At 43.0% G+C, this 13441-nt stretch overlaps 1 protein-coding gene across 3 annotated transcripts in view; it reads right to left on the bottom strand.

Annotated features, from left to right (window-relative positions):
- Positions 1–13441, bottom strand: part of PHTF1 (putative homeodomain transcription factor 1) — a 596971-nt gene that overhangs the window by 443638 nt on the left and 139892 nt on the right. For all 3 annotated transcript variants that reach the window (XM_069633361.1, XM_069633363.1, XM_069633362.1), the window contains exon 5: positions 7927–8085. In XM_069633361.1, coding sequence (XP_069489462.1) covers positions 7927–8085 — 159 coding nt within the window. The remainder of the gene's footprint in view (positions 1–7926; positions 8086–13441) is intronic.

Consider the following 13441-nt stretch of genomic DNA (forward strand, 5'->3'; position numbering starts at 1 on the left):
ACGCACAGGGGAGGTGGGGTTGGAGCATTTCACATTCAGATCATATAACTAGATTGGAGTGCGTTTATAAAGGTTCAGCAGTTACAATTCGAGAACTCTTCTAAAGGCCACATAATAATAAATGTCAACACATAATCCGGGCTGTGGGTGTGGATAAAGCATTCAAAAGTGAAGGTGGACACCACCCATTTCATTGAAAATATAAGTTACTGTAACACTATCATTATATATGGGAGGACTCCAGGAAAACATCCAAGGCACCCTGGATAACACGAAATATATTAAAGACTGCAAAAAGATTTTCCAGAGACCCATGTGCTCGCAATAACGGAGACAGTTCATATTCTTTTTTGTTTATTATCATTTGTATATGGTTCAAGGAAAAACAATGAACCTTTCAAAGTCTTAAGTTACAATTATTCTCATTGTACCAACCATTAAGGTGTAAAACACAAACCTAATCAAACCTTAATACCATCACTTACTTAATATACATCCTCTTCTAAATAGACATTTTTTTCCCATAAAACAACATTCTCTTATACATATTTCGAAAGTTCACAAGCATCAACCATACAACAAGGGAAGAGAGACCCATACTCTATGTTCCTGCAACTACCGTTCTTATCCGACTCTCATCCAACTTCGATGCTTTAATGAAGCCTGCCACTACAACCCCAAATTGGGGTTGATTGTGGGTATAAACATTTTCCTAAAGTCATCCTCTTTTACCAATTCAATTTTTTGCAACTTTCCAAAACACCTAGTTCTTATTATAGACAGCACCTGGCATTCCAGGATCAGATGCTTGATATTTTCACTTCCTTCCACCCCTTTACAGAACCTGCAACTGGTTTCGTCATCTGCCAGCTGTTTCCTTCGAGACATACTTCCCTTGTAGACAAAAGGTTTCATCTAAAACGCATCACCAAATGTCTGTAAGCTCGATTCAGGACTTGCAGTAAATAGGGTGCCACTATCCCTCTTAATTTATGTTCATGTGCCAAGTGTGTAAGTGAGGTGTAGATATGATACCGTTCTAATGCGGCTATCCAGTCAGCAACATACAGGGCTTTTTTTTACCTTTAAGGGATACATTTTCAAAATGTCCAAATCTAAACCTAGGTCTTCCGGTAGGTCATTACCAAAGTCAGTTTGGGCGGAAGGCTAGCATTATTATTGGACAGAATCAACCATTCCCTATATACATTTAGGTTCCCATACAGGGTTCCCTTGAATGCTGTGATCAATCTAAAGCGTAACATCAGTATTTTCCATTGCACTCTTACTTTTAGTGACAAGAGGCCCAACTTGTATCGGATATCAGTCAGTGGGACACAGTTCAGTATCTTTAACAATAATCTCCATAAGAATGCTTCGATCTTATCCAATTGCCCAAAATATTCTGTAACCCATAGTTCCAGACCATAAGTTCGGTTAGGCGCGATCTTTGCTTCATAGAAGGTAATAGCAGGCTTTAATGAAAATCACCCAAACTTTCCGTCTACTCTTAACATTTGGTTTAATAATGCATTTGCCTTTTGTTTTATTACAATGGCCAAAGTACTGTCACCTTTATTTGCTGGTATCGAATACCCTAAATAAGTAACACTCTTGGCCCTTGAGATTGGGATTTTTCCTACTAGCCATTTAAAGGTGCATGCTCTTTTCTGGTTTGAAAATTGTAGGATATTAGTTTTTTCTAGATTTATCACCAGGCCGTTCTCTTGGGCATATTGCTCAAAGGAGGAGACGCTGAAGGCCAATCATGGTATTGTTAAAAAATATAAAATCGTCAGCGAATATTAGCATGTGGGATCTTTAATCCACCAAGTCTTAGAAGAGCCAACCCTTTACCTGCCATAAAAATCGCCATAAAAATCGCCCGCATCCGACACCTACAGATTGTATATACGGGGGGCCAAAACACACCCTTGTCTAAGTGCAGATGCAGTTTCTACATTTCTCGAAAGGTGCCTGTCCCGATTGAACTGTACCTTTATTCCAAAATTCTCATGTAATTTCATTAAGAGTTTGAGTAGGCTCTGGTAAGCCCCATTCGGCAAATTTTCTACAGAGCTCACAAACGTACAGCCTTCCTTCCCATCCATGCCTCCTCCTTGATTGCCCGCACCACCAGATTGTTCAGGCTGGTGGAACAACCATTTATAAAGCCTGTTTGTAACTTAAATAGCCTTCCGACTGACTTGGCCCATTTAAGTGCTGTGAAAAACGTACTGTCTACGGCCAGTAATGCAAATCTTCGGACTTTGCTCAGGCACCTTTTTTAAATATGGGCACCACTAGACCCGTGTTCCAGTAGTCAGGTACACACCCAGTCTCTATAACATCGTTGAAAAGAAAAGTTAACACTGCCCATTGTTGTGGGTTTGATTTTAAGATTGCGTTTGTCAGACCGTTGGGTCCCGGAGCTCTTGATGATTTGCACTTAATTATCAATTTGTCCATCTGACTACATTCAATATTGATAACAAAATCATCTTTTTTACCCAAATTCTCCCCCTCATCACCGTAATCATAGGCCCCTTTGCAGTGCATATAGATTTCTAAAATACTATCGCCAGGCGGCCTCACGGACAGCGTTCAATTGTGCTAACCTTGGGGCACCGCCTTGTACGTTAACTATTGCCCAAAAGTCTCTGGATACTTTCCCATTCAAGCTGTTCAGCATTAATTCAGCATCCTTCTGTAACAACTTTGCCTGAATTCCCTTACAGTATCTACTGTAAGCCTGTTTCACAGTTTTAATACTCTTCTCTTTCCATGCAGGGGTATTGTTAGTGGGGGTAATTGCCCTAATCCTACGTCGCATTTCCACCTTTGTAAAGGCCACACATTCATTATATTGGTGTTAATGTGTCTTTTTCATTCTAATTCCCCTACCCCCTTCCTTTGCCCCCTTGGGCTTTGGACAGCAGGTCAGCAATGTTTCAGTCGAAGTTTGCAACATTAAACACATTCAATTTCCAATCAGACATAGTTTTTTTGATCAAGTCTGTCACGTGATTTGGCTTATTCATCATTTAAGGTGACCATTGTATTCTAGTTCCAGCCACATTTGTCATTACATTTCCACACCACCCATAGTATAGAATGATCAGAAAAATGTTTGGAGTGAATGTCCAAACCCTCACACAAAAGTATAGCTGAGCGCCTATGAAAACATAGTCCAGGGTTGACTCGCTGTTACTCATACCATGTAGACTGCGTTGCAAAGTCCCCTCCCCCCACTTACATTACCATTCAATTTACTTAGACCCAGGGAGGCCAAAGCGACCATCTATTCCCTACCCGCTTGGCTTGTCTAGGCTCTGTTGGTCATATCCGGGGTCACGTCCCCCTCAAACTCAACCACTTGGCGTTAAGGTCCCCAGCTAAAATGAGGTTTCCTCCTGGGTTCATATTTTACCAGGCCATAATAATCCGTCAACAACTTCAAGAATGTCTGCAGCAGAGCAATTCCCCTGTGCCAATATACATTAATCATTAGGGCTGGCTTTCTTTTCTCCCTGCCCCTCATTTCAACTGGCATTGCACCAAAAGGGAGGTTAAGCACTTCTTTAGCCACCAAACCCTGTACTGATTTTATTGCCACTATCAGACCATACCCCATTGCGGCCCCCCTCACTTGATCTTGCACTTTGGTGGAACACAGTATAACCATCCATTATCAAAGCCGATGTCAACCAGATTTTCTGGAGCAGTATACAGCTACTTTGAGTTGTTCTGTAGCTAACTGGTTGGTCAATAAGTGTGAATTTCCTCTGGTGTTCCATGAGGTCACGCTCACACAGTTCATATGTTATCTGGCAATGCATTTCAGAGTTATTTCCGTGTTCAGGGCAAAAACGGTTGGAGAAAGGCTATATTGGTACCCATTTTCAAGAAGGGTTTATGTACCTAGGTATCCAACTATAGACTGTTGCTATCTATGTTACACTGCACAGGAAAATTATTAGCATTTTTTTTATCTGACAAATTAACACAAGGGTCTACTAGAGCTGGAAAATTGGATATTTCCAAAACAGGATTCAGATCTGGGTTCCTTTACATCCCACAGTTTGAGGCTGGTTGACCCATTAATTGCCGATCTAAGACTCAAGATGCTCCTGGGTTATATTTTTTTTGTTGATTTTAAAACAGCATTCGACTGTCATTAAAAGGTAAATTTTGGTTGAAACCTGCTGCCTAGAGTTGTCCCAAGAATATATTTCACTAAATTATTCCATGTGAATAGCAGTGTGCAGGTACGGTTGGACATCGGGTGGTCTGTGACAGCCCCTATAAAACAAATATCTGGGTAAAGCAGGCATGTGTTTTGCCCTCCCCCTGCTGTTCAACCTGCACATTGCAGATCTTTCACAGTGCTTAAAGCAGTTCTTGAGTTGTTCGCCTAGAATTGATCATGCACATTCCCGGCCTACTCTACGCGGAAGATTTAGTAATATTTAGCCATGCTTACTCTGGACTTAGTGGGTGTATATAGCTGAATTGTGGCACTATTCAGCAGAAATAGTCTAAAAATAAATGAAAATAAAACTAGGATTATGTACTTTGGGAATATGAGACTCAACAGAACCATTTTCTTTCTCACCAGAAGGCCCTCTTGATTATACTGATAATTATAAGTTTTGGGCATTGACATGTACTCCGAATTCATACAAGCTGAATGTATAATAGGTAAGAACAGGAATGCAGTAATGTTAACCCAGGCTAAATCAAAGTTTAGCACGCAGACAGCGGGCTTTAGTTTAGGTGGAATTCTACGCCTATATAGACGTTGTATCAGCCCATCAATTATGTATGGTCTTGAAGCGCTAACTTTGCATGACATTAATTAGTTAAGTGTTCTCCAGGGTATCTATGGAGGAAAAGCCTGGGACTGCCTGCCTGTGTCACAATGGCCATATTGAGGTTAGAACTCGTCCTTATTTCATTGAAAAGCCATTTGATGATAAAGGAAGGTATTTTACTTATTAAGTCTATGTCTAATCCATAATACCCTCTGCTTTATTTGCTTGGTGACACCATTAAGATAAATAGTGGCAAAGTATATTTTACTACAGTGACAGATTTCTTTGATACAATTGGTTGGCGTCCAAATTGGAAGAGGGACTTTTGCACATTGAAAATCTTTTTTAAAGAAACCGAGAGATCGAATCGGCTAAAACATTTTGAACACTTTACAGAGAAGAGCTTTGCACCTATGCCAATAGACAGATTATTTGACTTTAAGGCCACGCAAAAATACCTGCTCCTCTGCCCTTCTCTGGGCATGCGCAGATTTCTTCTGCTGACCCACATTACTCTTCTCCCCGTTTTGTCTGTACTAGGATCTGTATTAAAATTACCTAAAGACAAGAGATCTTGCCGTATCTGTAAGATACAAAATGTGACTGAAACAGAGAGACACATACTGACTGAATGTAAAGAGCATGTATCAGTTTATATGTGCAATTTAGGAAGCTATGACCCTAATCTTGAAAATATACAGAGTGTGCCCTTCTGGAGGTACGGCTAAAATACCAATAAAAAGGAACCACAGATTGGTTATCTCTTTCCAAAACCTATACAGTGCAAACGCCTAATTGGAGAATGTGAAACGTGAAATGAAACGTGAAATTAATTCTTATTTTATGAGAATTACATTTTATGTCCTGAATTTTAGGATATTATATTATGATGCATGTTTTTTATAGGGAACTATGAAATTTGAAAAATCTATTGTATTGTATATTATCTCGTATATAGTATTATTACGGTCTTATGAAATTGTAGGTCTTCAAATTATATATAAACTACATCACATTTAATAAAAATTGTAAAAATAAGGCTTAGCAGTTACAATCCGATACCCCTTTTAAAGGCCACATAATGAACATAATAAATGGCAACACAATCCGGAGTGTGGATGAAGCATTCAAAAAGTGAAGGAGGTGGGCACCACCATTTACATGAAAATATAAAAGTTATTGTGTTTAATATCATTATGTATGGGAGCACTCCAGGAAAATATCCAAGGCACCCTGGATAATACGAAATATATAAAACAGACTACGAAAAGATCTTCCAGAGACCTGTGTGCTCACAATGGGTGCCGACACAGCTAGTACATGGAGTTAAAGAAGAAGGAATTAATCAAAAAGGTACAATGTAAATCAACCAAATTTGGGGTCATATTTTAATGTGCAACTTGATTCCAGAAAAGACATACAGTTTGTATGTTATCTGCCATTCCATTTCAGAGTTATTTCAGGATCATGGCAAAAAAACAGTGTGTCAGTATGTTCTGACTGCATCAGAGACACTTTGTGTAAAAAAAACTTGTAGTTCAAGGAGGTTTGAAAATCTGTTACCAATACTATACAATAGTATAGGTCCTCAATGAAGCACAGACATTGTAACCAGATAAAGCTTGAACACTTTAAATCTTTGATGTTCCTGGAGGTAATGAGCAAGAAATGAGCAGGCAAGACCGTGGATAAGGAAATAGGGTGAGGGGCTATAGAAAGCTATGAGGAGGATTAAGGGGGTTAGCAGAGCAGGCGAAAAGAGGTGGTCACCGGCAGTGAAGTTGATAAGTTAAGAGATGCCCGAGTGCAAGAGGAGAGAAATCTAGGAGCAGAGACACCAAATACCAGGAGTAGATTCGGCTTTCAGAGTGATGTTGGAGACTCAGCATTTGTAGAACCAAGTGAATGGATTCATTTAGGCTGAGCAGGACACAAACTATTGGCAGTTAGGTTTCCAGCGTTCAGTGGTGAATAGTTAACAAGCAAAGAAAACGAGCTATGGAAACTGGTGTATGGCTAAAACCAGATCTGTTTAAATGGAATGTTTTGGTCCATTCAGGTCCACATGCATGTCCAAACCAATATTTGCTTTGAAATGAAAGTACATATTGATTCTGTGTAAATAACCACTGCTTGCAGCTAATCCGTTCCAGCTAAGCAGGCTTGAGGCATCTTGACTAGAAATTAATGTCAACCTAATACAGTTTCACCTTTAAGCGTATGGTACGATGACAGACTGTTGGCGGCAGAAGTGTGCACGTATGCATATCCAAGACAGAGAAGGAGCGTCCAAGCACCATCCTAGATGAGGGAAACCGGTGCAGGGTGTTTGCAGTGCAATCTAAGTCATGGAAGAAGGCATGCCATATCCCCTTTCTGACTTGCTGGAATAACGGTCTAAAATTCCACTTTAAGGGGTGTGCGGTTCTCATTGGATTTTATTGTGGGTAAGCAGAGGACCTTGAGGCCTTTGAGTTCAACATGTCTATCCTACTTGTTAAACAGAGCATATGAACATTATCTTACCCATGGTACACACCCTGTCAACTCAACACTGATCTATGAATCTGCAAAGCCGTATATTGGCTAAAACATTTAAGCAATGTTAAAAATCGGAGGGATTCATTTTGCTGAAAGTTCATGGTTGATCAGAATCATAATTGTCAGCAAGAAAGAAGGAACACAGATTTTACATGGATTGGCGTTGTTTTGATAAGGACACAAAGATATCTACCCGACAAAGACATGAAAGGATGAGCTGTTGGATTCATTGTACTCCTCCTGGTTGTAGGATATCCATTGCTAGAGAGAAGCGCATGCCTCATAGTTAGAGCACACAACAATGCCCTTTTTCATGGAAAACTCAAGTTTAGTAATAAAGCAGCAGGTGTATAATATTGCTGTAGGAACCAAGAACTTTGCAGTATCATGACTTTAGTAACCACAATTTATACAACAATGTAGTTTTACAGGGTCCCTCACATTAAATGCAGTGAGCCATAGGGCTAAGTATCCTACACAAATACAAACACACACCTTTTGGCTGTAAGAAAAGGCAGATCATGGAATGTGTTTTTTGTTATAACAATGTTTGTAATGCACAAATAATTACCCTGTAAAAGGTAGAGCAGCAGTAGCCAGATAAAGACTCCTAATGAAGTAACATGTATCCACCACATACTGAAGAACGGAAACAATACCACACGCACAATTCCTTTCCTGGTTAATGATGTCCATGGACTTTCTGGCTTAGCTTTGGCAAAAGTTGATCCTGAAACAAAATAATTGAAAGAAAATTAACACATGAAAGTGAAATGGCTATTCAACCTATTTTCCACCTTGCTCCCTTAGATACTGCATTCCTGGCACGAAGATGTCACTCAAACTCTCTGGGATTTAACGTGCCCAACAGGATCACTGGGGTTGTTAAAAGTTACCCTCTGACAGGGTGCCAGATGTGTCATTGGTATGACTCACCCATAAAGCCACACCTCTCTAGACATCTGGGTCTAGAAAGGTTTTCACTCATCTCGCCCATCTCACTAAGCACCTTGCCTTTTGGAATCCGGACTTCATTCACCTTAGCAACCTTTTACCCTCCTCTACATTTCTTCCATTCTGCTCCCCCTCACACACTGTTGAACGCTTCCTCCTCTCACTCTACTTCCCTCCGCATCCAAACAGCTCTACTCCTCCTGCACACTCCTTTGATAGTCCCCCTTCACCCTCCTCTATAACTTATTTACCTCCTCTCTCCAGTCACTGTCTTCTCCTTCTGTTCAAACTGCTCACACCCCTCCCTGTATCAACTTCTCGCTCTTGCTCCCTCATCTCCTTTTCCCCTCCAAACTTCCCCTCTCCTCGGCCAAATCCTTGCAGTAACTTTCCTCCACACTGCCCAACTCCTCTCACCTACAACTCTGAATTACTGCATTAGCTTTGTTTTCCCCACCGACTTTCATATAGCCGCTTAGAGACCCATGGTGGCCGACTTACATCAGTAGTCTCCATTCTCATTAAGAAGTAATATCACTCCACCACTTGTGTTTGTTGAGCAAGCAGGTCCCAGTGCTGAAGCTTCAACAACCCCAAACCCAATATTTGAGCCAGATGGCCTGGGACTACATTTGCAGTTGACTGCAGATGCAGGATACAGTGTTGGTTTGCAAGCAAGAAAGTCCTCCAGCTGAATACAGTTGTGTGATGGCCACGCAGACAGGCTTGCAAGTGTGGGTACAAGTTCTATTTCGGTATGCTACATATTTTGTAAAACCAGGTTTCTACCCGCGAATGCTGTCTGTGGCCCAGTGATGCAATAACAATTCTTTGCTGGAAGTTTCTCTGGCTGTTTTGATCACATCCACTTACTGGCCAGTTCTTAATATCTTCTTGTGTTTATTTCCTGGGATCTATGATTCCGATCAGGGAAGGCTGCCATAATCAGAAAGGGATTATTTAAAGGCAAGGCACACTGCCTCTGCTGAACCACACCTGGTAATTTAATTGTACTTGGTGTGCAAACATGACTAGGATAATCGTATGCTCTTGGTAATTGGACAATCTTGTTGCAGCGTCTCCCTGTACTCAGACATCCATGGCAAGGAATTGTAAGAATCTAGGTAGGCAGCACAAGTTACTGGTGATGGGTGGGAAAGCTTGGTGGATCCCCGCTTATACCTCCTCCAAGCCCAACATTACAAAGCAGGATGGAACATGAGAGCTTTAGCTGGAAAGCCAGATTAGGAACATAATAATAGTAATGCATTTATTATATCACACTACACACCCATGGGTCTCAGAGCACTGAAATTATATATTATTTATAACGTGCCTGTACGCAAGTGTTTTTAGGCATGACAAGACAAGGAAGGAAAGACAGAAAGAGGAAAAAACAACGATCTTACCGTGTCATTCGGATTGCGCAAGTGTGAATAATAACCAAATATTATCCCACAGAGTGGTACTCAACCTCAGACGGATGAAAGGCTGAGTTGACCCTGCCGGGATTCAAACCTGCCACAGCAGGCTGCACACACATATCAGGGGCGAGCGCTAAGCTATTTGACCAGCATCATGGATCCGACTTAGTATCATGGAACAAGAAAAGCTGGTCTACAATGCCAGATTAGCATACTGGAGCGTTACGAGGAGCAAGAGATTCTTGGATACAATACCAATTTGAAGACCAATTTGGAAAGAAATCAATGTGGGTATAATGCAAGATTGGGGAAGGGAGTAGTTTCTTACCTGTAACTCCATTTCTCCAGCGTTGGTAGCATTCATGGATTCATATGCTGTGAATATTCCCAGTTGTCAGGCTGGGAACCTCGTTCATTTTAACTTACTTCGGTGTCCTATCAACATCCTTTTTGGGTGCTTTAGACCCCTCCAATAGGACGTAGGGTATAAATAGCCCTGCCCCTGCACCTCCTCCCTTCAGATTTTAACCCCCAAAGTGGAGGCAACCCGCATCAGGTTTGCCTGCAGGGGCAGCTGGAGGGCGCATGCGAGTTAGGAGATAAGGTCCCCGTCTTCCTCCGCACTCGCTGCTGGTGCTATTCTGCCGTCTGCCGGTGAGGTGAGTGGAGCCCGTGCGAGAGCTGTCAAAGGACGGCTCCCGCCGGACGCCAAGCGGAATCCATGGTTAGGCGATCCTCTGCACACCAGGCCACTACACATCAGAACACTGCTCACATTCCCCCAGCATCTCCTCCCAAGCTTCGAGGCTCAAGTGATTCGGTGAACCCACAGAACCGAAAACTCTGTACCAGCTTTAGTGTACGGGCTCGATTACAACCCTTTCTGCATTGGCAATTGCCTTGGAGAACATATAGCAGAAGGGGCGGCGTTTTGTCTTCACGTCGGTCATGTGATACACTGTGGCGTTCCTCACGTGATCTTGGTGGACGTCACATGACCCAGAGAAGTCACATGACCCAGGGACACTCAGTATAAAGGTCTGAGAGACAGAACGCTCATTGCTTCTCAGCTGGCTTCAGACCCTGTTTGGCGTTACTACTTGCTCCTTGTTATCTTGATCACGGAACTCTACCTCGGACTCCCTCGAACACCCCTTTGTACCTTTGCTTGGAACTGTTGACCTGTTGCCGGATTTTTGGACTTCACCTCGACTTGTCTTTGGATCATCCCTTGGTACCTTGCTGAACTTCTACGCCCTTTCCCTTCTTGAGATTCAAGTCAAGCCCTCTCTCCTACAGGTGGCTAACCCTTCATCCACGCTAACCTGCGGTTCTACCATTCCAGGGACCGCCGCATCATCTGAGTCTCGAACCTCTCTACTAGGTTACCTGGGTCACCCTTACACCAGATAGGTAAGACACTTTAGATCCTTTTGTTTACCTGACTGTATTGTGATTGCCTGGTACTTAACCTCGTTCCCTCTTGACAGCAGCATCGGTGTTCCAGAGGCTCCGTGGATCTGGGAAGACATCTCCCACCTGTGGCCTCAAAGGTCGCACAGCGGGTTTCCATTTAGTTCCCCTGTGTGTCACTTGGGGACAGAGGTCTCATCGGTCTACACGACACTCCAGTCAGAACAGACTGAGAAGCCGTTTAGTCGTGTTTGACGATGCATGGATCCACGCAAGAACCCATAGCTGCTTTAGTCCAGGCAATTACAGTATTAAGGGCAGATATGGCAGCCGCGAACACAGTGATCCACCAAAGGTTGGATTCCATACAGAGTGTTCAGCATTCCCTTCCTGCAGACCCTGAGTTTGGAGATGCCAGCTCCTCCACTACACCCCCTCCCTTGGCCACTTCTACAGTCCCAACTCCAATGATCCTCCCAACTCCTTCCCCCCTGGCTGCTCCTGAACGTTATCAAGGTGACCCCAAGAAATTCGGAACCTTCGTTAATCAGTGCAAGTTACATTTCTTATGCAGACCTTTGGCTTTTCCAACTTCCACTACTAAAGCCGCCTTCGCCCTCTCCCATTTAGCCGGAACAGCTGCCGCTTGGGCTAATCCCCTGCTAGAGAATAACAGCCCAGTCCTTTATGACTTTGATTTGTTGGTTCTAGAAATGTCTCGAGTATTCGATACCCGACACAAGGCACAGTCTAGGGATTTGGAGTTGTTAGAATTGACTCAGGGTAGAAGGACTTTGATAGAATACATCACCCGGTTCAATCAACTAGTTGCGGAAACATCATGGCCAGAAAACAAGCGGGCGGTGGTCTTTTATAGGGGGTTGAGTAACACCATGAAAGATGCTTTATCAGTGATCCCTTCTATGCCTACTCAGTATCAGGAATTGGTTGATCTCGTCTTGCAGGTAGATGCACGACGATCGGAGCGTAGAGCTGAATTGGGTGTCTCTTCCCATCCTACTCATGCTAGTACTCCTGCTTCCAGTACAGAAGAACCTATGCAAGTGGGAGGTTTACGTAGTCCTATTACAACATCAGAGAGGGAACGTAGAAGGGTGGATAATGCATGCTTTTATTGTGGCACCACTGGACATTTTTTGAAAGAGTGTCCTCGACGTCCCAAGAAGAGCCAGGTTTTTCGGATGGCTCGACCTTAGATCCGGAGAACAGGTCGAGTGTCCCGTCATCTTCTCCGGGTACCTCTCTTGCCTTTGCTCGTGTCCAACCCATCTCTGTAAAGGCTACTCTATGTCCCTCTACAGGCCTTCTTCATGCAGTCAATATCATCATTGATTCAGGTGCCACTGGTAATTACATAGATATTGATTTGGCCCATTCCCTCAACCTACCTTTAGTGGTAAAAACACGACCGGAACATGTCCAAGCCGTAGACGGCTCTGCATTAGTTTCTGGTCCTGTTAGACACCAAACTGCACCCCTCTTGTTGAACATACAAGAAACACACACAGAAACCTTAAGTTTTGATTTGATTACCACACCCCAATTCGGTATTATACTAGGAATTCCATGGTTACGTGAACATAATCCACTGATCAATTGGCAGTCAGGCACTGTACTCTTCGAGTCCGAAGTCTGTCAGAATTATTGTCTCCCGGTCCATCAAGCCCCTGACACACCTTCTCGGGCCTTGGGAGCCTTAGCTCAACTCACTGTTGACGATCCAGAGATTGTGCATTCACATACTGTTGGGGGGTTGGGGTCTGGGATTCCGCCTGAGTGCAAAGCATTCGAATCAGTTTTCGATCGGGGCTCTTCCGAGGCACTTCCTCCACATAGACCATATGACTGCCCAATCGAATTACTTCCTGATTCCAATATCCCTTCGGGCAGGATCTATTCTTTGTCCCCTTCGGAGGAACAAGCATTGAAAGAGTATGTACAGAACGCCTTACGTTTAGGACACATCCGCCCCTCCACTTCACCAGCGGCAAGTCCCATTTTCTTTGTACCCAAGAAGGAGGGGGATTTACGTCCTTGTGTGGATTATCGGCGTCTTAACGCTATCACAAAAAAGGATAGATATCCAATCCCGTTAATCACCCCACTTCTAGACCATTTAACACATGCTTCCATTTTCACCAAGCTTGATCTACGTGGCGCATACAATTTAGTACGCGTTCGCGAGGGAGACGAGTGGAAAACGGCTTTCTGTACTCGTTACGGCTTGTACGAATATTTAGTCATGCCTTTTGGCCTATGTAATGCCCCGGCCAC

The sequence above is a fragment of the Ambystoma mexicanum genome, chromosome 13, assembly GCF_040938575.1.
Source record: "Ambystoma mexicanum isolate Mex_15411 chromosome 13, UKY_AmexF1_1, whole genome shotgun sequence".
Lineage (NCBI taxonomy): Eukaryota > Metazoa > Chordata > Amphibia > Caudata > Ambystomatidae > Ambystoma > Ambystoma mexicanum.